The following is a 21,269-nucleotide window of genomic DNA, read 5'->3' on the forward strand; positions in this document are numbered from 1 at the left end:
TAATTGTGGAGAATCGCCTTAACGAAAAGAAGTTTTATTCTTTTTTTTTCCAGATGTTTGCTGACGTTAACGTAACAGTTGTACTTTCCTCTTTGGAGTTCTGGACAGATGGCAATAAAATCTCGACAGAAGGAGAAGCTGATGAAATTCTACGGAGGTTTTTGCAATGGAAAAATTCATACCTTGTTCTGCGGCCTCACGACCTAGCCTTTCTGTTTGTGTAGGTGGAAAGAATTTCAAGGCTGATCCTGGTTTCCCCCCCCCCCCCTTTTAATGTCTTTGATATAAAAGTATTCAGGATCTTTTAAGGAAAAAAAAAGTAGTTGCCTGCAAATACATGCAGCAAAGAGCTTGTGAAATGTGCTTTTTGGAAAGAACATGCTTGTCTTTAAATCCAGGTTTACGAGAAGCAATAGCTGCAGCTATAAAACATGATATGGCCAAACCAATCAAGGCCTAGTTCATATTTATTTAATTAACCCCTTCTCTCCCCTTTAATATGAAGGCCTAGTTCATATTTATTTTTTTATTTATTTAACCCCTTCTCTCCCCTTATGCTCTAGGTACAGAGAGAAGCCAAATTACGTGGGAGCAGCTTTTACAGGGAAATTATGTGTCCGAAATTTTGATGCAGCAGTAGCTTTGGTACCGTACCACAGGTTTTTCTGTAGGGTTAAAAATTTGATCTGGGGCTGGTTTGGGTTAAGGCCTCAGTAGTAGATAATAAGAGGTGTCAGATTTAGACACTTGCAAAAAATACCCCCCATAAAACAAGAATTCCCTTAAATGCATCTTTGTACAGGAAGTCCTTGGCTTACGTCCATTCATTCAAGTTATGCCAATGCTGAATACATGGATGTATAACCAATTCTTGAAGTACCAGCCAACGCAAGCACTTCTCAAGTTATTGTGACCATGATCTGGGAGATCCAGTGCCCACTTCAGGATTGCAACATTGCATGAGAATTGAAGAAGCTTCTTGGATGAGAAGCCAAATGTTTTCAAAAAAACATCAAGAAGAAAGTCCAGTTGCACCTTTGGGAATCACCAAAGCGTAGGATGAATCCATTGATGAAAAAAGCAGAAATGGTTCAGGAGAAGAATGGTTTAAATCAGTGGTTCTCAACCTTTTCTTCACCACGGACCCCCTTTAAATATATTTTGTGGCCATGGAGCATGGCCACAGACCCCCAAGACTTAACTCAAGATTTAAATCATAACATTTCCTCAAGCCTTTGTGGACCTTCTGTAACGACATCATTCCCTGCCCCACCCCCCCGGGTCCACATATCACAGGTTGAGAACCACTGGTATAATTCAGTATAGAATATGACTTTCAGGTCTACAAAACCAACCTAAAACTGAAGTGGGCTGTCCTGGGCACACTTCTATTTTGCTTATATATCTTTGTGAAATAATTTGGTTCCTTAGTTTGGTTTCTCTTCTTTCTTCTAGTATGAGAAGTCAATAACTTTGGAGACTTTTTCAGTCATTCTGGCTCAGCTGTTGGGTTTCAGCGTGGGGATGGAGTATGAAGATGGCAAAGACTGCAAGTGCCCTGGACACATCTGTATAATGCACACAAATGCAGTGCAAGTATTGCTATTGTTCATTTCTTGTCATTCACAGCTGGAACAGCCCTGTGGTGGATATTGCGCAAGGGGCTTCACTGGGCTATGTGTATGTTGAGACTCGATCACAAGCTGTCCAGCTGCCCAGTTCAGATGCTTGACCATTAAGGTGGAGGCTGATGGGACATGCATTTAGCAATGTCTTCAGTAATCCAAAATGAGGAACTCACCCTTTTTATGGATTCTTCTAAGGCACGGGTAGGCAACCTTGGCTCTTTTAGGACTCGTGGACTTCAACTCCCAGAATTCCTGAGCCAGCTCTCTGCTGGCTGAGGAATTCTGGGAGTTGAAGTCCACGAGTCATAAAAGAGCCGAGGTTGCCTAAGCTGGAAAGTGCTCATAATTGTTCCTATGGGCTCAAATTAGTAGAATATATTTTGCAGTAGGGCCAGTGTTGTCACCATCCCTAGAAATTCATTTACAGGTATTCCTTGACTTACAACAGTTCATCTAGTCACCAAAGTTACAACCATTTTTCACACTTTATGACCATTGCAGCATCCCCGGGGTCACGTGATCAAAATTCAGATGCTTGGCAACTGACTCATATTTACGCGGGTTTGCAGCGTCCCAGGGTCATGTGATTCCCCTTTGCGACCTTTTGACAAGCAAAGTCAAGGGCATGCCCGAATCTATTAACGTCCTCACGATTCCCTTATGAACCTCAGTGATTCACTTAACAACTGTGGCAATAAAGGTCATAAAATGGGGCAAAATTCACTTAACGACTGTCTGGCTTGGCAGCAGAAATCTGGGGGTCAATTGTCATAGGTTGAGGACTGCCCTTACCTCGACGTGAAATCTTTGTTATGTTCCCATTGGTGGTTCTCCTCCTCTGCGCATCTGATGATAAAGAAACAGCAAAGGGGCCTCAATGGAAGGGAAGTACGTGCTCTTAAGTTAAGAAGAAGGAGGAACTGCCGACCATAGAAGAATGGACTTTAAAGGTTTCTGACCTGGCAGAGATGGCAAAGATTTCGGCTTATTTGAAAGATCACTCGCAAGAACGTTATATTATGGAGTGGAGAAAATGGATTGAGTATATCCAGAACAAATATGGGACTAAAAAGTTTCATGTAGCATTTGAATAAGTCTTCCTTTCTTTTTTCTTTTTTTTATATATTCAATATTAATAGTGTTTGTAGTTTTCCTATATGAGCTAAAGAGTGATAGATTTTATGGTTGTTAGCATATGGATGTCTATGATTGTTTTTTTTTTATACCTTGTACTTAGCTCTGGGAAGTCGGGGGGGGGAGGGGAGGGGGAGGGGGGACTGTTAAAGATAAAATGTATGTTAAAACTTTTCAATAAAAAAAAAGTTTTCTTCTGTGCACAAACGTTTATGACGTGATGTATAGTTAACAACACATATATATTGGAAAGAGAGATGGCTAGATGCTAATGTCATACATATTCTTTTGCCTTTGTTTTCTCCCCCCCCGCAGTAATTTCAATGGAATTAAAAAATTCAGCAGCTGCAGCATTGTAGACTTCCAAAATTTCATTAAGTTCAAAAGCGCCTCTTGCCTTTCTAATCGGCCAAATTTGAAATTGTACTCTCAGAAGAAATTGTCCAAAGGGAAGCCGGCTTGTGGGAATGGTATTTTGGAACCTGGAGAGAAATGTGATTGTGGCAGTGTTGAGGTGGGTATTTGAGAACCCTTTCCAGATGTGTTGATTTAAATATGTATGCTGTCCTCTACCAGGGGCTCCTGATGTTTGGGGGAAGGGAGCATAAAATCATTAAGGTAGGGTAATTCTCACCTAGGTATAGGTGCTTTGAAAAATCACCATTAAATTTGCGTTCATCCCCTAACTTCTTCCTTCATGCCTCTCTGCCTGGGAATTTTAAAATTTATTAGCTACAAATCCCTTAAAATGAAATACGTATTTAGATTAAAAACAGAAAAATTAAGATAAAGATCAACCCTGAAGTTACCTGAATGTTGGAGCTAAGATAACAAGATTCAGCTTAAGTCTTAAAACATACAGATGTGAAGACTAATATAATAAAGTAAAGGTTCCCCGCACATGCGTGCTAGTCGTTTCCGACTCTAGGGGCCGGTGCTCATCTCTGTTTCAAAGCCGAAGAGCCAGCGCTTGTCCGAGGACGTCTCCGTGGTCATGTGGCCGGCATGACTAGACGCCAAACGAGCACGGACCGCTGTTACCTTCCCACCGTAGTGGTCCCTATTTTTCTACTTGCCTTTTTACATGTTTTCGAACTGCTAGGTTGGCAGAAGCTGGGACGAGTAACAGGCGCTCACTCTGCTACGCGGCACTTGGGATTCGACCCGCCAAACTGCCGACCTTCTGATCGACAAGCTCAGCGTCCTAACCCACTGAGCCACTGCGTCCCTTTCTACTAATATAATAACCACTCTTTAAAGCTGTTGGTAAGAATCAGCAGCAGTTCCAAAAGCTTGGAAACCGTAGAAGATCAGCACTGGAGTCCTTTTGTAGCAGTGATTGCATTGCCCAGCACAACTGCACTTTAACATACATGCAATCATCCAATGCGATGGAATATCTGCTGCCTTCCCAATGTGCACAGGTCAATTTCCTAAGTTTATTTACAAAGAAAATTCTTTTTCTTAAGCTTTGTCCATTTTCCTCCAGCCTTGTCCATTTTCCATTTCTTCTCTTTGGACTCACCTTTGAATATTTTTCACTCACATGAATTGAACCCCCAGTGATGAATAGAAGATGTAAAAGTATTGCCCAGAATTGCAGCTGGTTTTCGTGCTTACTTACCTTGCAACAATAATTGGACCTACCTGTTTGCAAAAGAGCTGTCTTTTCTAAGAGTTCTTCCCTGCTTTCTCATCTCTCCATTTCTTTTCTTGTTGACTTCTTTTCTCCTCCTCCTCCTCCTCCTCCTCCTCCTCCTCCTCCTCCTCCTCCATTGCTCTTCTTTTACTATGAAAACTTGGAAATTAAATCTGCAGCATTCTGCAGCTTTCTTCTTTATCAAAGAGTGAAATGCCTTAGTGCATGGATATTTTGATTACCTAAAGAATGGTCATAAAATCAACATGTATGTCTGTGCGTTGAAAAAAAATATTGGAGTGAAATATGGAAGTATGTCGGGCTTAGGAGTGAACTTGATGTCAGAAGAATGGGTAAAAGTGCTCACCCAATTTCGTTCTTTGCAATATTTTGAACTGAATGTAGCTCCTTGTGTGTCTACTCATGCTTGGCCAAAATAAAGTACTCAGCTCAAAACATTGCCAAGAACCAACGTCGGCGAACACTTTTTCCCATCCTTGTGAGGTTTGTTGTGTGATCACAACACAGAACAGTTTTCCTGCTTAATGAAACCGCTCTGGGATGCTGGCCTAATCAAAAGCTGTACAGTTTCCTTCCTGCTTCTCTTTTGCCGGAAACTGGAGATGTTTTTATTTCAGTGGATTTTCCTACTGCTGCAAATAGCAGGGGCAGCTTGTGGAACTTAATTCTTATATAACACTACATTAAAGTTTTCATTTATTCCTGAACTACAGAAAAGAGTTTTCAAAAGCTTTGGGCTCATGTATTGAAATGCACCAGGAATAAACTGATTTTATGGAAATGCATGTTGTTTTTAAATATTATGGCTGAAATATTAGCTAGTTCTCTACCATGTGGGAGACCTTATCTTGCCTGTCTCAATTTATGCAGAAAGATTGTATTGAAAGGAACATTTAATTTTTACTAAGGGTCTCCAGAGATACGAAGGATGAGACATTAAATGTGTTTATGTTGGAATCAACATCTAATCCAGCTTTTTTTTTTGGAACCCACTATAGAGCTATATTCCTTAACCCTACGAGCATTGCACAGTTCACTACAAGTGGTGTCTTGATTTTGTTTTCAGCATTGTAAAAGGAGTAAATGTTGTACTAGCAGTTGTACGTTTCAGCGGGGAGCCTTGTGCAGTAATGAATTATGCTGTGAAAATTGCAAGGTAAGGCATCGTAAGATATGAAATGTGGGAGATGGGAAGCTGTGGGGTTTAGGCCTGATAGAACTGTTGGGTGAATATCAAGCAGCTGCTTTCCAATCTTGAGGACTAGGGGAGAATGGCCAAATAACCAGAGATTTAAAAATGTAGGAATAAGAGGGCAGGAAATATATGACGTCCTTAAACATCATCTGGAAATTTAAGCTGTAAGAAATGTAGCTTCGTGTATGTTTATAGATCAGGTATTATAGGAGATGACCTGGCAGAGCTTGACAGAGGGGTCAAACGTGTCACCATTTTGGAATCGCTACGCTTCCACAAGAGATCTAAGTCCCGCCCACCTTGAATTCTGTTGACTCTTCTCTAGTGCCAATTTGGTTTGACCATTATTAGTTCAGATTCTTGGAGAGGTTTAGCATGCAATGAAATGTTCCATTCATTCGAACCGCCTGGATTCCTGATTTCCTGAGCTTGACAGGCAGGTGATTTCCACATGCTGACACTGTTACTGAAGCTACATTCGATTCCAGTTTGGTTCTGAAGACCCTTTAAGGTGTCAGCTATTATCAAACCCATCTGACTGGGAACCTGGAATCTTAAAGACAATTATTCTGAATAGGATTAGCCTGTCTGGAACACGTAGGCAGAGAGCGCCTGTGAAGACTCTACAGATACTGTGTTTTCAGCAAGGAGAAAATGGGCAATTTATGAGGGCTCTCCTCCAAGGGAACATCTTGCCCCAGGATGCAAGAGTTAACTTCTTGCTTTGATGGTGTAAAGGCTTGTTAATTATTAAAGGACTTTGGGGACCACACCGAGTGTGGCATTATAAATACATATTGATGGAAACTATGACTGTAATGCTGCCACATTACTCTTACTACTATAATATTGTGTTATTTCGTTGGCCTTTGCCATGCATGGAATTGGATGGTATGCTTAGAGTAACCTGCAGGAAAAAAGCTATAAAGCCTCATCAAACAAATCAAAATATTCCTAAGGCTCAATTTCTGTTGTTCTGCAGTAGATGGCTTTTCCACACACGTATAGCTTCTTGTCTGCAATAAAACAACTTACTTAGCTATGACATGTCAATGGGTCTCTGCTTGAAGCAAGTTTCTGAATACAGGCCATTCCTGACTTGCAACTGTTTGTTTAGTGACCATTCAAAGTTACAACGGCACTGGGAAAAGTGACTTATGACCGTTTTTCACACTTTCGACCATCGCAGCCTCCCCCCACGGTCACGTGATCGAAATCCAGACACTTGGCAACTGACTCATATTTATGACCGTTGCAGTGTCCCAGGATCACGTGATCCCCTTTTGCAACCTCTTGACATGCGATGCCAATGGGGAATCCAGATTCACTTAACAGCCGTGTTACTAACTTAAAAAGTACAGTGCTTCACTTAACCAGCCGTGGCAGGAGAGGTCGTAAAATGGGGCCAACCTCACCTAACAACTGTCTCGCTTAGCAGTAGAGCTTTTGGTCTCAATTGTGGTTGTAAATTGGGGACTAACCTGTACTCCACTCAATATTTGTTTCAGGGGTGAAGGTCTTAGCCAGGGGTCTTCAAACTTGGCAACTTTAAGACTTGTGGACTTCAACTCCCAAAATTCCTCAGGAATTCTGGGAGTTGAGGTCCACAAGTCTTAAAGTTGCCAAGTTTGAAGACCCCTGGTCTTAGCTGATGCAGCATGATACTAAGTGGGTAAAACCATCTGACTCACAATGACAAGGCCCATGTTTTTTGGCTTGTGACTTGATTTTTTGCTTTGGTTTTTAAGGCTTCTTCCCTTTAGACCATAGTACACCACTCACCACTCCCATGTCATAATATGTGAGAACCCAATGGCACCCTAGTCATCAGCTGGACACTTCGTAATGTAACAAGTATTCCTTGTCCCTTTTGTTCTTTTATCTCCTTGCCTAGTTTAAGCCAAGAAACACAGTATGTAGACGAGCATTAGACAAGCATTGTGACTTTCCTGAGTACTGCAATGGGAGTTCGGCTAGTTGCCCGGCCAATGTTTACGTTCAAAATGGCGTCAGTTGTGCCTCTAACACCGGCTTCTGTTATGGTGGATCCTGTCAGTCAGCTGACTTGCATTGCCAGGAGTTCTTTGGATCACGTATGTTGAAACAACTAATTTTGATTCTTTTCTGTCCCTTTAATGCAAGGAAGAGTTTTCCTGACCATCAACCCCCACTGCCTTTCCCCTGGGATCGCTTTTTGTCTGCAGAAAAATGATTCTTCGCCCTTTTTATCACAAGCTTTGTCCCAATGCTAACACACACTCTCCTGCCAATATGTCCCCACCCGTAACAGCTTATTTGATAGGAGTGAATGCGAAATGATTGAAATAAAAACGAAGAAAACCAAATGGTCATATCCTTATATGTTATTTTTGCTCTTCTAACCAAATGTCTAGGGTCAAGAAACGCTCCACAAGTGTGTTACGAAGCAGTGAACACCCAGGCTGATAGATTTGGGCACTGCGGCTTTGATCTCAAAAGGAAATTTAAGGCTTGCTCTTTTCGGTATGCGATTAGGCAACAAAGAATAAATGGAAATGTTTTGTTTTGGGGAGAGGTGCTATTGGAAGGGAATGAGATTTGATCCCTGGCCTGAGTCTTAAATAAGGTAAAGGTTCCCCTGCACATGCATGCTAGTTGTTCCAACTCTAGGGGCCGGTGCTCATCTCCATTTCAAAGCCGAAGAGCCAGCGCTTGTCCAAGGACGTCTCCATGGTCATATAACCAGCATGACTAGACGCCAAAGGCGCACGGAACGCTGTTACCTTCCCACTGTAGTGATCCCTATTTTTCTACTTTCATTTTTACGTGCTTTCGAACTGCTAGGTTGGCAGAAGCTGGGACGAGTAACAGGCGCTCACCCTGCTACACGGCACTCGCGATTCGACCTGCCAAACTGCCGACCTGATCAAGTTCAGCGTCCTAACCCACTGAGCCACCGTGTCCCTGAGTTTTAGATAGATAACCTTTTATTGTCGTTTTTTTCCCCCGTGGGCACAATGGCAGACATTAAAAATGAAATTTAGTTGCTTCCTCTCAAAGTGTACACATACATAAGACATTTAAAACATACTATATACAACATATGTTTAGACCTACACCTTTACATATAAGTAACATAAAATATTTTTTGGACTACTAGATTATAGAACATAGAATAACAGAGTTGGAAGGGATCTTGGAGGTCTTCTAGTCCAGAGGTCCCCAACCTTTTGGGCACCAGGGACCGGTTCCGTGGAGAGAGGTTTTTCCGCGGACTGGAGAGAGCGTGGTTTTGTGTGCTGCTTGCATCCCGCGGATGGGGCTTTGCTTGTTTGTGGGGACCAGTTGCTGGCATGCCGTGGCCTGGTACCGGTTCACGGACCCAGGGTTGGGGACCCCTCTTCTAGTAGTATAAACCCCTGCTCCAGCAGGAGATCCCATACCATTTAAGACGAATGGCCATCCAGTCTCTTTAAAAGCCTCCAGTGACGGAGTACTCACTGATGAATTATATCATAAATTAATTAATTATAATGGATTGTGTTGGATAAGTCAATATTATTGTATTATATTGTATTGCAAATTATATATGTCATATGTTATGTATTATATGTTGTATGTTATGTTATATCTTACTATGTTATGTATGCTATGATGTTACATATGTTATATGTTATAGTGTATGTTACATTGTTTGTTATTGGATGTTATATGCTATTATATATTATATGTTGTTATGTTATATGTTATGTTATTATGTATTCTACTTTATTTATTATTTTATAGACAATAATTTTTATTTCCTATTTGACCTACCTATTTGAGCAAGCCGGCCTGGCCTGATGGGGGATGTGCTGGGGTTTTTATTGGGGATTTTTATTATTCTACTGTTTTTAGCTCGGGCTCTTATTTAATTCTTTTTTAATTTTTGTATTTTGTATTTTTTATGTGCCCTGTTCACCGCCCTGAGTCCTTCGGGAGAAGGGCGGTATACAAATATAATAATAATAATAATAATAATAATAATAATAATAATAATAATAATAATAATAATAATAATAATAATAATAATTTCCAGTATCTATAATAACTGTAGTCGATTGTGCTGGATAAGCGAATGATTCTTTCTGAAGCTGCAGTTGTGTAGAAATAGAAGGGAGCAGTGTTAACTGTACAGAATAAAGCTAGAGAGAATTGTTGACTTGCCGTAGGTCAGACGACCCTCAGTCAAGAGAGCTGCAACTCTCACCTCCAACACCCACCTTTGCCACCAAGGCTATCAGGAAACCTTTTATATATCCATTTCGTTGGAAAGGTGGAAGGGAAAAAATTAGGAATGAAAGTCTTGAATATAGACCCACATAAATAGGCCTTGGTTTCAATGGACTGGAGTACACAAATCTCTGTAGGTGGGACTTCATTCTTCTCTGCAGTAACAAAACAAGGAAATACAGTTTTTGAGTCTTCTGCTAAGTATGCCCGGGCCTGTATAAAGGATTAAATTGGGAGAGGCCAACTTAGTTCAAAGCCAGGCCTAGAATGAACAGAGGTATTTGCTATAAATGGTGGAGATGGGGAAAAAAAAAGACCAAACCTGCCTTGTCATGTGACAAGTCAAAGCCTGCCTTTTATACATGTGCCCTGACTTTGGACACAAATGCGTAAATTGTGGGGTTTTCATTGTGGTGTTACAATGCATGTCTTGATTGAGGATGTTTAGGCTAGGAAATCAAGAGCAGAACAGTGCTGGTCTGGCGGATTGGAGAGATTTTAATGCACACTGTATGATTTCTCTTCTCTTCTCTTCTCTTCTCTTCTCTTCTCTTCTCTTCTCTTCTCTTCTCTTCTCTTCTCTTCTCTTCTCTCTCTTCTCTTCTCTTCTCTCTTCTCCCTTCCTCCCCTCTGCTCCCATTCCCTCCCTTCCCCTTCCCCTTCCCCTTCCCCTTCCCCTTCCTCTCCTCTCCTCTCCTCTCCTCTCCTCTCCTCTCCTCTCCTCTCCTCTCCTCTCCTCTCCTCTCCACTCCACTCCACTCCACTCCACTCCACTCTGTACTCTCTCCATCTTCACCTCACCTCAATTTTTACAGGGATATCAGATGTGGAAAGTTAATTTGCACATATCCCTACGATGCTCCTTTTACTAAACTTAATGTTCCCATCTTGTATATACCGGTGAAGAATGTTGTCTGTGTGTCACTGGACTTTAAAAATCCAGGAGGTACACCCGACCCTATGATGGTGAAAGAAGGTACAAAATGTGGACTTGGTAAGGTAAGAAAAACAACCTGGAACAGTGATGCTCTAAGTAATACTAATTCTGTAGTAGGCAATATAACATTTTGGTAGTGGAAACATCTGGAGAAAGGCAGACGATCAATATAAATCAATAATATTTATTAATAATAACGAGTAATCTTTTCTGGCATGATACTGCTAACGTCATCAAACAACAACACCTGATCCCAGGTACCTGTGAAAGACTCAGTCGGTGAATGAAATTGCTAGCTCCAGTCTAAACATCTGGTTGTGTGACCAGTCATCAACATGACAATATTTTGAATTATTGTCAACAACAGCAGCAATAATACCACCTTTCATAGGATCTAGAATTTCAGACTTTGGTCTTCTACCAAGGGTTGGTCTGAATTCCTCAAATGGGTGCCTCTGAGCTTACGTGAGTTATAAATCTATCCAGTGAAGTATCAGTACCATAACAGAGGGTTAGGAGATAGAGATTCTTTAGAACATACAATAATAGAGTTGGAAGGGACCTTGGAGGTTTTCTAGTCCAGGGGGTCTTCAATCCCTGGTCCGTGGACCAGCACCGGGCCACGGCATACCAGCAACCGGGCCGTGCAAAAACAAGCAAAGCCCCATCCACGGGATCCAGGCAGCATACGAAACCATGCCCTCTCTGGTCCATGGAAAAATCTCCACAGAATCGGTCCCTGGTGCCCAAAAGGTTGGGGGCCTCTGTTCTAGTCCAACCCCTTGCTCAAGTAGCAGACCCTATTCCGAATGGCTGGCAGTCTCTTCTTGAAAGCCTCCAATGATGGAGCACCCATAACTTCTGGAGGCAAGCCATTCCAGTGATTAATTGTTCTCACTGTCAGGAAATTTCTCCTTGGTTCCAGGCTAGATCTTTTCCTCCCAGTTACTTCTCATCCTGCCCACAGATGCTTTGGAGAATAGGTCACCTTTTTTCTGTGATGGTACCTTAAGTACTGGAAGACAACTATCATGTAACCCCTGATCTTGTCATTAGACAGGGGTAGGCAACCTTGGCTCTTTTATGACTCTTGGGCTTCAACTCCCAGAATTCCTGAGCCAGCCATGCTGAGGGGAAAGGGAGAGGTTTCCAAGCTGAGCCATGCTGGCTCAGGAATTCTGGGAGTTGAAGTCCACGAGGCATAAAAGAGCCAGGATTGCCTACCCCTGGCCTATACCATTTCAGACCAAAGAACCATTCTGGCTGAGGAATTGTGGGAGTTGAAGTCCACAAGTCATGAAGGGGTTATAGTTCCCCCATGCTGGCTCAGGAATTCTGGGAGTTGAAGTCCACAAGTCATAAAAGAGCCAAGGTTGCCTAACCCTGGACTAGATACACCGAGGTCCCTCAGTTATTCACTACATGATTTAACCTTCAAATCCTTCATCATATTTGTTGCTCTTCTGCACTCTTTCCAGGGTCCCAACATATTTTTTTGTATCTACTGGCCGTGAAAAGTTGGGTTGACATGAAGGGACAGCCTGAGAAGGAAAAAGTGTTATAGGACATGCAGTCCTCAACTTACGACCTCAATTGAGCCCAAAATTTATGTTGCTAAGCAAGACATTTTTTAAAACTGAATTTTGCCCCCTTTTACGACTTTTCTTGCCACAGGTGTTAAATGAACCACTGCAGTTGTTACGTTAGTAACACAATTGTAAAGTGAATTTGGTTCCCCCATTGACTTTGCTCGTCAGACGGTCGCAAAAGGGGATCACGTGACTCCGGAACACTATAACCGTCATAAATATGAATCGTCTGAATTTTGTTCACGTGACCATGGGGATGCTGCAGTGGTCTTAAGTGTCCAAAACTGTCATAAGCAGGGCTTTTTTTGTCATAGAAGGCCCAGAACGGAGTTCCGGCACCTTTTTGGGATGGAACCTTGTAGGGTAGGCAAGGCGGGTTATATGACGTGTGAGTTCCGGCACCTTTTTCTTTTACAAAAAAAGCACTGGTCATAAGTCACTTTTTTCAGTGCTGTTGTGTCTTCAAATGGTCACTAAACAAACTGTTGTAAGTCGAGGACTCCCTGTTTTAAAGTCCACGCTAAGCCATGGATGTTCTCATGGTGAGTTTCGGTCAAGTCACCATCTCTCAGCTGTACCTCACAGCGTTACAGTGGAGAAAAATGAGAGCCGGGAAGGTTTTATACAACTTGTTAAGCTCCTAGACAGGACAAGCAGGGGGTCAATCTTAATAAGCCAATAAATGAAGCCTTTTGGGGAAAAAAGCATTTCTTGTTTTAAAACCAGGAAAAAAAATATATTGTTCCTTGTAGATTTGCCTCAGACAAAAATGCGAAAGCTATGACGTTCTGAGTTATGATTGTGATTCTGCGAAAAAATGCTCAGGACATGGGGTAAGTAAAAAAAAAATTGATTTCCCATGAAAGTTAAAAAAAAAAGGAATTTCTTTCTTGGGCCAAAAGAGGAGAGAAAGCACCTTGATCATGATAAAGTCAGTTTGGAATTGGAAACCAATTTGTTCTAAGTGCAGTGTTTCTCAACCTTGGCCGCTTGAAGATGTGTGGACTTCAACTCCCAGAATTCTTTGCTGGCTGGGGAATTCTGGGAGTTGAAATCCGCACCATCTCCAAGTGGCCATGGTTGAGAACCACTGGTGTAGTTGTTAAGACACCAGGCTGGAAAATTGGAGGGTGTGAGTTCAAGTCCCGCCTTAGTCATGAAAGTTGGCTAAGTGATTTGGAACCAGTCACTTTTTTCTCGGCCTAACCCACCTCGCAGGGTTGTTGTGGACAAAATGGGAGGAGAAAGTGTGCGTTAGCTACCTTGAGCTATTTGTAAAATGATAAAGGTGGGGTGCAAATAAATGAAGAAAAAGGGAATTGCAATGCTCATTAAAAACGGATAGTGCTTTGATTGGCCAGTTGCAGTTACGACCTTGGTTTCTTTTGACCCCACCACCTCTACGGATACCTGCAGGTGGGGCACCCAATGCTTTAAATGGATGCGCTACGCCCATGTTCCCCAGACAGTTGTCCTCAAGCTGTAGACATAGCTCAGTATGCAAGGTGGCTTTTTTGCAGGACAAAGTCCTTAGCTGGGCTACGGCACAATCTATAAGTAACGGATTTGATTAAAATCAAAATTCCATCTGTGAATAGAGAGAATGATATTACGCCCAGGTAATGTTTATTTATTTGTTAGTTTATAGGCTGCCCATCTTGTGGTTCGAGTCGGCTTACAATGTAATCCTCGCTCTGTCGTCATTAGTCTTGCTCTCTGGTTAATCAACGGAGTATTTTTGTATCTACTTGTATGTTTGCATTGCTTTTATACTTTTGATATGGTCAAATCGCTAATTCATTAAAACTCTCCTCTCCTCTTTCCCTTTGTCTCCTCTCCTCTCCTGCCCTGCCAGGCCCTGCTCTGCCCTCCTCTCCTTCTGCCCTCTTTCCCTTCTCCCTCTCCTCTTTCTATCCCCTTTCCCTTTCCCCCCTCCTCTCCTCTCCTCCTCTCCCCTTTGCCTTCCCTCCTCCTTTCCCTTCCCTACGTTCTGTTCTGTTCCCATTCCCAATTCCGTTGATAACTTTTCCACTTGTCAAAAGCATCCTACCCAACTGCAAGACTGAAATCCATTCAGATTTTCTCTTACTGTTTTTTCAGGTATGTAACAACAAAAGGAATTGCCACTGCGACCCAGGCTGGGCTCCTCCAGACTGCAGGATAAAAGCAAGTCCTATGGGAGGAAGTATTGACAGCGGGCTTCGCTATCTGGATTTAGGTCAGTCAGTTGTATCTTATCGGGACATTCTCCAGTCAGACCAATCAATTCAGCCATTTGATTGATCTGAGACCTCTCTCTCTCTCTCTCTCTCTCTCTCTCTCTCTCTCTCTCTCTCTCTCTCTCTCTCTCTGTTTCTCTCTGTGTGTGTGTGTGTGTGTGTGTGTGTGTTTCTCTCTGTGTGTGTTTCTCTCTGTGTGTGTTTCTCTCTGTTTCTGTGTGTGCATTTCTGTGTGTGTGTGTTTCTCTGTGTGTGTGTGTTTCTCTGTGTGTGTGTGTTTGTGTGTGTGTGTGTGTTTCTCTCTCTCTCTCATAACAACAACAATAATAGTCATAATAAAAAACAACTTTATTATCAATTCAAACAGCGTGAACGGCTTTTAATGGTCTCTCCAACAGTTCCAAAACAGCTAAAAACTTGCCACGCCAGCAAAGATTGTCGGTTGTATGTTAGCTTAGTCCCACCACGCTGCTCAAACACATTAAAACCTTCCTGATCACGTGGCCTGTATCCCTTGTATTCCTCCAAAAATGTTTCACCTTTGAGAGCCAATGCAGCCGCAGCCGATCCAGGTGCCGCCATCTTAACACGAATAGATCACATGAATCCAGGACACTGCAACCGTCATAAATAGGAGTCAGTTTTTTTTAATTTTAATTCCATTTATATCCCGCCCTTCTCCGAAGACTCAGGGCGGCTTACAAGCTTAGCAGTAGCCTTCATTCTATGCATATGCCTGCTTTCACACACACACCAAGCGGCATTATTACAAAGTCAGCTTATTGCCCCCAACAACCTGGGTCCTCATTTTACCTACCTCGGAAGGATGGAAGGCTGAGTCAACCTTGAGCCTGGTGGGATGCGAACCTGCACTAGTTGTCAAACATCTGGATGTAAGTCATGTGACCATGTGGATGCTTCAACGGTGTTGAAAAGAAATAACTTTTTTTCCGGTGCCATTGTAACTTTGAATGGTCACTAAATGAACTGATGTAAATTGAGGACCACCTGTACAACTCACATTCCCACATTCCATTCTTTCTGTAGGCATCCCCCCTCCCCAGCCATGATGAGAGGACATGGGTGACAAACACCTGATGATGTCGTAATGCAAAACCTACCCCCTTGTTGTTGTTGTTGTTGTTAGCTGCGAAGTCGTGTCCGACCCATCGCGACCCTATGGACAATGTTCCTCCAGGCCTTCCTGTCCTCTACCATCTTCTGGAGTCCATTTAAGCTCACGCCTACTGCTTCAGTGACTCCATCCAGCCACCTCATTCTCTGTCGTCCCCTTCTTCTATTGCCCTCGATCTTTCCCAGCATTAGGCTTTTCTCCAGTGAGTCTTTCCTTCTCATTAGGTGGCCAAAGTATTTGAGTTTTAGCTTCAGAATCTGGCCTTCTAAAGAGCAGTCGGGATTGATCTCCTCTAGGACTGACCGGTTTGATCGCTTTGCAGTCCAAGGGACTCGCAGGAGTCTTCTCCAGCACCATAGTTCAAAGGCCTCAATTCTTTGGCGCTCAGCCTTTCTTATGGTCCAACTTTCACTGCCATACATTGCAACTGGGAAGACCATAGCCTTGACTATACGCACTTTTGTTGACAGGGTGATGTCTCTGCTTTTTAGTGTGCTGTCTAGATTTGCCATGGCTTTCCTCCCCAGGAGCAAGCGTCTTTTAATTTCTTGGCTACAGTCCCCATCTGCAGTGATCTTGGAGCCCAGGAAAATAAAATCTGTCACTACCTCCATTTCTTCCCCATCTATTTGCCAGGAATTGAGAGGGCCAGATGCCATGATCTTGGTTTTCTTAATGTTAAGTTTCAACCCAAGTTTTGCACTCTCCTTCTTCACCCACAACAAGAGGCTCTTTAGTTCTTCTTCACTTTCTGCCATTAGAGTGGTATCATCTGCGTATCTTAGGTTGTTGATATTTCTTCCGGCAATCTTAATTCCAACTTTTGATTCATCTAGCCCTGCCTTTCTCATGATGTGCTCTGCATATAAGTTAAATAGGCAGGGCGACAGTATACAGCCTTGCCGGACTCCTTTCCCAATTTTGAACCAATCAGTGGTTCCATGTCCAGTTCTCACTGTTGCTTCTTGACCCGCATATAGGTTTCTCAAGAGACAAATAAGATGGTCTGGTACTCCCATCTCTTTAAGAACTTGCCACAGTTTGTTATGATCCACACAATCAAAGGCTTTAGCATAGTCAATGAAGCAGAAGTAGATGTTTTTCTGGAATTCCCTAGCTTTCTCCATGATCCAGCGTATGTTGGCAATTTGATCTCTAGTTCCTCTGCCTCTTCGAAATCCTGCCTGTATTTCTGGTAGTTCTCGATCCACATACTGCTGAAGTCTAGCTTGTAGGATTTTAAGCATGACTTTACTAGCATGAGAAATGAGTGCAATGGTGCGATAGTTTGAACATTCTTTGGCACTGCCTTTCTTTGGAATTGGAATGTAAACTGATCTTTTCCAATCCTGTGGCCACTGTTGAGTTTTCCAAATTTGCTGGCAAATTGAGTGTAGCACTTTTACTGCATTGTCTTTTAAGATTTTGAATAGCTCAGCTGGAATACTGTCACCTCCACTAGCTTTGTTGTTGCTCAGCTTTTCTAAGGCCCACTTCACTTCACATTCTAGGATGTCTGGCTCGAGGTCAGTGACCACCTCATTGTGATTATCTGGGACGTTAAGCTCATTCTTGTATAGTTCTTCTGTGTAATTTTGCCACCTCTTCTTAATCTCTTCTGCCTCTGTTAGGTCCCTGCCATTTTGGTCCCTTATCATGCCCATTTTTGCATTAAACGTTCCCTTCATCTCTCCAATTTTCTTGAAAAGATCTCTGGTCCTCCCTATTCTATTGTTTTCTTCTATTTCTTTGCACTGTTCATTTAAGAAGGCATTCTTATCTCTTCTAGCTATTCTCTGGAATTCTGCATTCAATTGGGCATATCTATGTTTTTCTCCCTTGCCTTTCGCTTCCCTCCTTTCCTCAGCTATTTACAAAGCTTCCTCAGACAGCCATTTTGCTTTCTTGCATTTCTTTTTCTTTGGGATGGTTTTGGTTGCTACCTGTTGTACAATGTCGCGAACCTCTGTCCATAGTTCTTCAGGCACTCTGTCTATCAGATCTAATTCCTTAAATCTATTTGTCACCTCTACTGTATATTCAACAGGGATATGATTCAATTCATACTTGAGTGGCCTAGTGCTTTTCCCTACTTTCTTCAGTTTAAGCCTAAACTTTGCAAGGAGAAGCTCATGGTCTGAGCCACAGTCAGCTCCTGGTCTTGTTTTTACTGACTGTATAGAGCTTCTCCATCTTTGGCTGCAGAGCATATAGTCAATCTGATTTCTGTGTTGACCGTCTGGTGATGTCCATGTGTAGAGCCGTCTCTTGGGTTGTTGGAAAAGAGTGTTTGCTATGACCATCGTATTCTCTTGACAAAATTCTATCAGCCTGTGCCCTGCTTCATTTTGTACTCCAAGGCCAAACTTGCCTGTTATTCCAGTTATCTTTTGGCTTCCTACTTTAGCATTCCAATCCCCCATGATGATAAGGACATCATTTTTGGGTGTTAGTTCTATAAGGTGCTGTAGGGCTTCATAGAACCGGTCAATTTCTTCCTCTTCAGCACTGGTGGTTGGGGCATAGACTTGGACTACTGTGATATTGAATGGTTTGCCTTGGATTCGAACTGAGATCATTCTGTCAGTATTGCTTTTCCTACTCTTTTATTGACTATGAAGGCTACTCCATTTCTTCTGAGGGGTTCTTGCCCGCAGTAGTATACCTGATGGTCATCTGAATTAAATTCACCCATTCCTGTCCATTTTAGTTCGCTGATACCTAAGATGTCGATGTTCAGTCTTGTCATCTCTTGTTTGACCACGTCCAACTTTCCTTGATTCATGGATCTTACATTCCAGGTTCCTATGGAGAAAAAATCTTTACAGCATCGGACTTTCCTTTCACCACCAGACACATCCACAGCTGAGCGTCCTTTCGGCTTTGGCCCAGTCGCTTCATTCTTTCTGGCGCTACTAGTACTAGCCCTCTGCTCTTCCCCAGTAGCATATTGGACGCCTTCCGACCTGAGGGGCTCATCTTCCAGCGTCATATCGTTTTGCCTTTTGGTACTGTCCATAGGGTTTTCATGGCAAAGATACTGGAGTGGTTTGCCATTTCCTTCTCCAGTGGATCACGTTTTGTCAGAACTCTCTGCTATGACCTGTCCGTCTTGGGTGGCCCTGCACGGCATAGCTCATAGCTTCATTGAATTACGCAAGCCCCTTCGCCACGACAAGGCAGTAATCCATGAAGGGGTACCCCCTTGTACTTGAATCATTTATTTATTTATTTATTTAATTTATTTTTATGACATTTATATCCCGCCCATCTCCGAAGACTCAGGGCGGCTTACAAGCTTAGCAGTAGCCTTCATTCTATGTATATGCCTGCTTATTAGGGCTTTCACACACACCCCCAGTGGCATTATTACAAAGTCAGCTTATTGCCCCCAACAATCTGGGTCCTCATTTTACCTACCTCGGAAGGATGGAAGGCTGAGTCAACCTTGAGCCTGGTGGGACGCGAACCTGCACTAATTGCAGGCAGCTGGTGTCACTTAAGGAGGCATCAGCCCACTGCTCCACCAAGGCTCTATCCAATCATGGCATTGGATACCTTACCTAAGTTATGAGTTTGTGGTGAGACCTCAAAATGCCCCCTTCTCCACTTGCCCTCGACAGACACCTGCAATGATTTCGCCAGACACTCTGCCTACGTCTTATCTGGATTTGGTTACATTTCCCTGCATTGGCATGGCTGCCCAGCCTTCACAGCTGGAGAACCCATCCAGGTTTACAGACTTGTGTGAACTCTTGTTTCTGTCTAGATGTTGCGAAAAAGGCCAGGGAAGACAGTATGCGGACATGGATCCTGCTAAGCATTTTCCTTTTCCTGCCCATTATTATCGGAAGCAGCCTTTTGGCCGTCAAATGGAAACGTATCAAAAAATCTTGCTTGGAAGATGATGAAGTGGACGATGATTCCGAGTAAGTTTGCTTTGAACGGGGTGGACTCGCAGCCTTCTCAAAGCGGAGACGGGAGGTTTGCAACCAAGTAATGTAGTACCGGTGGTAGAGGCATCTGCTAGGAGGGTCAAAAGAGTCAAGATGGCAGCCACAATGCACATAAAAAGGGTGGCTTTGCTTGGCGCAGCTTTTCCCAATATCATGCAATTTATATATTACATTTACAGGTATTTCTTTTCTTCTAAATCTCCATTGCGACGTTAAGAAAATTACACATTTTGAGCAATTGCATTTTAGGTTGTATAATAGCTTCAGGTGCATTGAAATCATGTCCTGCTCTTTCTTTAGCTGAATGGAACTGCGTAACAAATCTGGCATACATGTGTTTTTAATTATCAGATTTTTTTGGCTAATATTTCTACCGATTTGGGCTAAAACCCAAATACTGATGAAGTAGAATAACCAGAAATGGCATCTTAGCAGCCAGACTGATGTTTAGAATTACAGAATAATGTTTCTGAGGATGTATTCAGCCTAAGAATTGATTTTTAGCCCCAGAACTGAACTTGCAGTTTTTTCGTCCACAGACGTCCTTCTATTCCCTTCCCTGCATTCTATGTGGCCCAATCTAATGTAGACCTTTTAATATTTACTACCAAATTGGTGTAGTGGTTAAGGCATCATGCTAGAAACCAGGAGACTGTGAGTTCCAGTTCCACCTTAGGCATAAAGCCACCTGGGTGATCTTAGGCCAGTCGTTCTCTTTCAGCCCTAAGAAGGAGGCAACACCAAATTCTTCCTTAAAAATCTTGCTAGGAAAAATGCAGGGACTTGTCCAGGCTGTTACTGAGCATCAGACATGATTGAATAGGGAAAAAACCCCTCATTTTTTTGAAAATTGAAAGTTAAAAGTCTCTGTTAATCAACTGTATTATGACCCATTGACTGACCTTCTTTTTCTCCCAACACCTGAATTGACTATAGGAAGAAACTGTGAGTTCAAGTTCCGCCTTAGCCATGAAAAACCGGGTGGGTGACTTTGAGCCAGTCACTCTCTTTCTCAGCCCAACCCACCTCACAGGGTTGTTGCTGTGGGGAAAATAGAGGAGGAAGATGCGTTGGATATATTTGCTGCCTTGAGTTGTTTGTAAAAATAGCAATAATAAAGGGATAAATATATGAAGTCATAAAAATAACCTTGATTGCTTAGACAACTCTAAGCAAAACATGACAACGCAATAAACATATTTTCAAAACAAAATCAGAAAAATCATTGTTTTAAACTATACCAACGGTGTAAAACTCTCTTAAATCATCTTAACTACTGTTGCTTTCTAGGTCTTATTCTAGGTCAGAAGAGAGTAGCACATTGGAAAAAAACAACTTCAACTCCCAGAATTCCTGAGCCAGCCATGCTGAGGGGAAAGGGAGAGGTTTCCAAGCTGAGCCATGCTGGCTCAGGAATTCTGGGAGTTGAAGTCCACGAGGCATAAAAGAGCCAAGGTTGCCTACCCGTGGCCTATACCATTTCAGACCAAAGAACCATTCTGGCTGAGGAATTCTGGGAGTTGAAGTCCACAAGTCATGAAGGGGCCATAGTTCCACCATGCTGG

General features: G+C 42.6%; 1 protein-coding gene across 1 annotated transcript in view; it reads left to right on the forward strand.

Moving 5' to 3' along the window:
- Window positions 1-21,061, forward strand: part of LOC310644105 (disintegrin and metalloproteinase domain-containing protein 32-like) — a gene marked incomplete at both ends in the record, with an annotated part of 36,923 nt that extends 15,862 nt beyond the window's left edge. The window contains 12 exons of the mRNA XM_083368877.1: window positions 54-220; window positions 564-645; window positions 1,456-1,592; window positions 3,078-3,276; window positions 5,489-5,578; window positions 7,512-7,710; window positions 8,011-8,119; window positions 10,684-10,867; window positions 13,147-13,227; window positions 14,495-14,612; window positions 19,518-19,677; window positions 20,995-21,061. Coding sequence (XP_083225003.1) covers window positions 54-220; window positions 564-645; window positions 1,456-1,592; window positions 3,078-3,276; window positions 5,489-5,578; window positions 7,512-7,710; window positions 8,011-8,119; window positions 10,684-10,867; window positions 13,147-13,227; window positions 14,495-14,612; window positions 19,518-19,677; window positions 20,995-21,061 — 1,593 coding nt within the window. The remainder of the gene's footprint in view (window positions 1-53; window positions 221-563; window positions 646-1,455; window positions 1,593-3,077; window positions 3,277-5,488; window positions 5,579-7,511; window positions 7,711-8,010; window positions 8,120-10,683; window positions 10,868-13,146; window positions 13,228-14,494; window positions 14,613-19,517; window positions 19,678-20,994) is intronic.
- Window positions 21,062-21,269: the final 208 nt, after the last annotated feature.

This window comes from Vipera ursinii (genome assembly GCF_947247035.1).
Source record: "Vipera ursinii genome assembly, chromosome: 8".
Classification (NCBI taxonomy): domain Eukaryota; kingdom Metazoa; phylum Chordata; class Lepidosauria; order Squamata; family Viperidae; genus Vipera; species Vipera ursinii.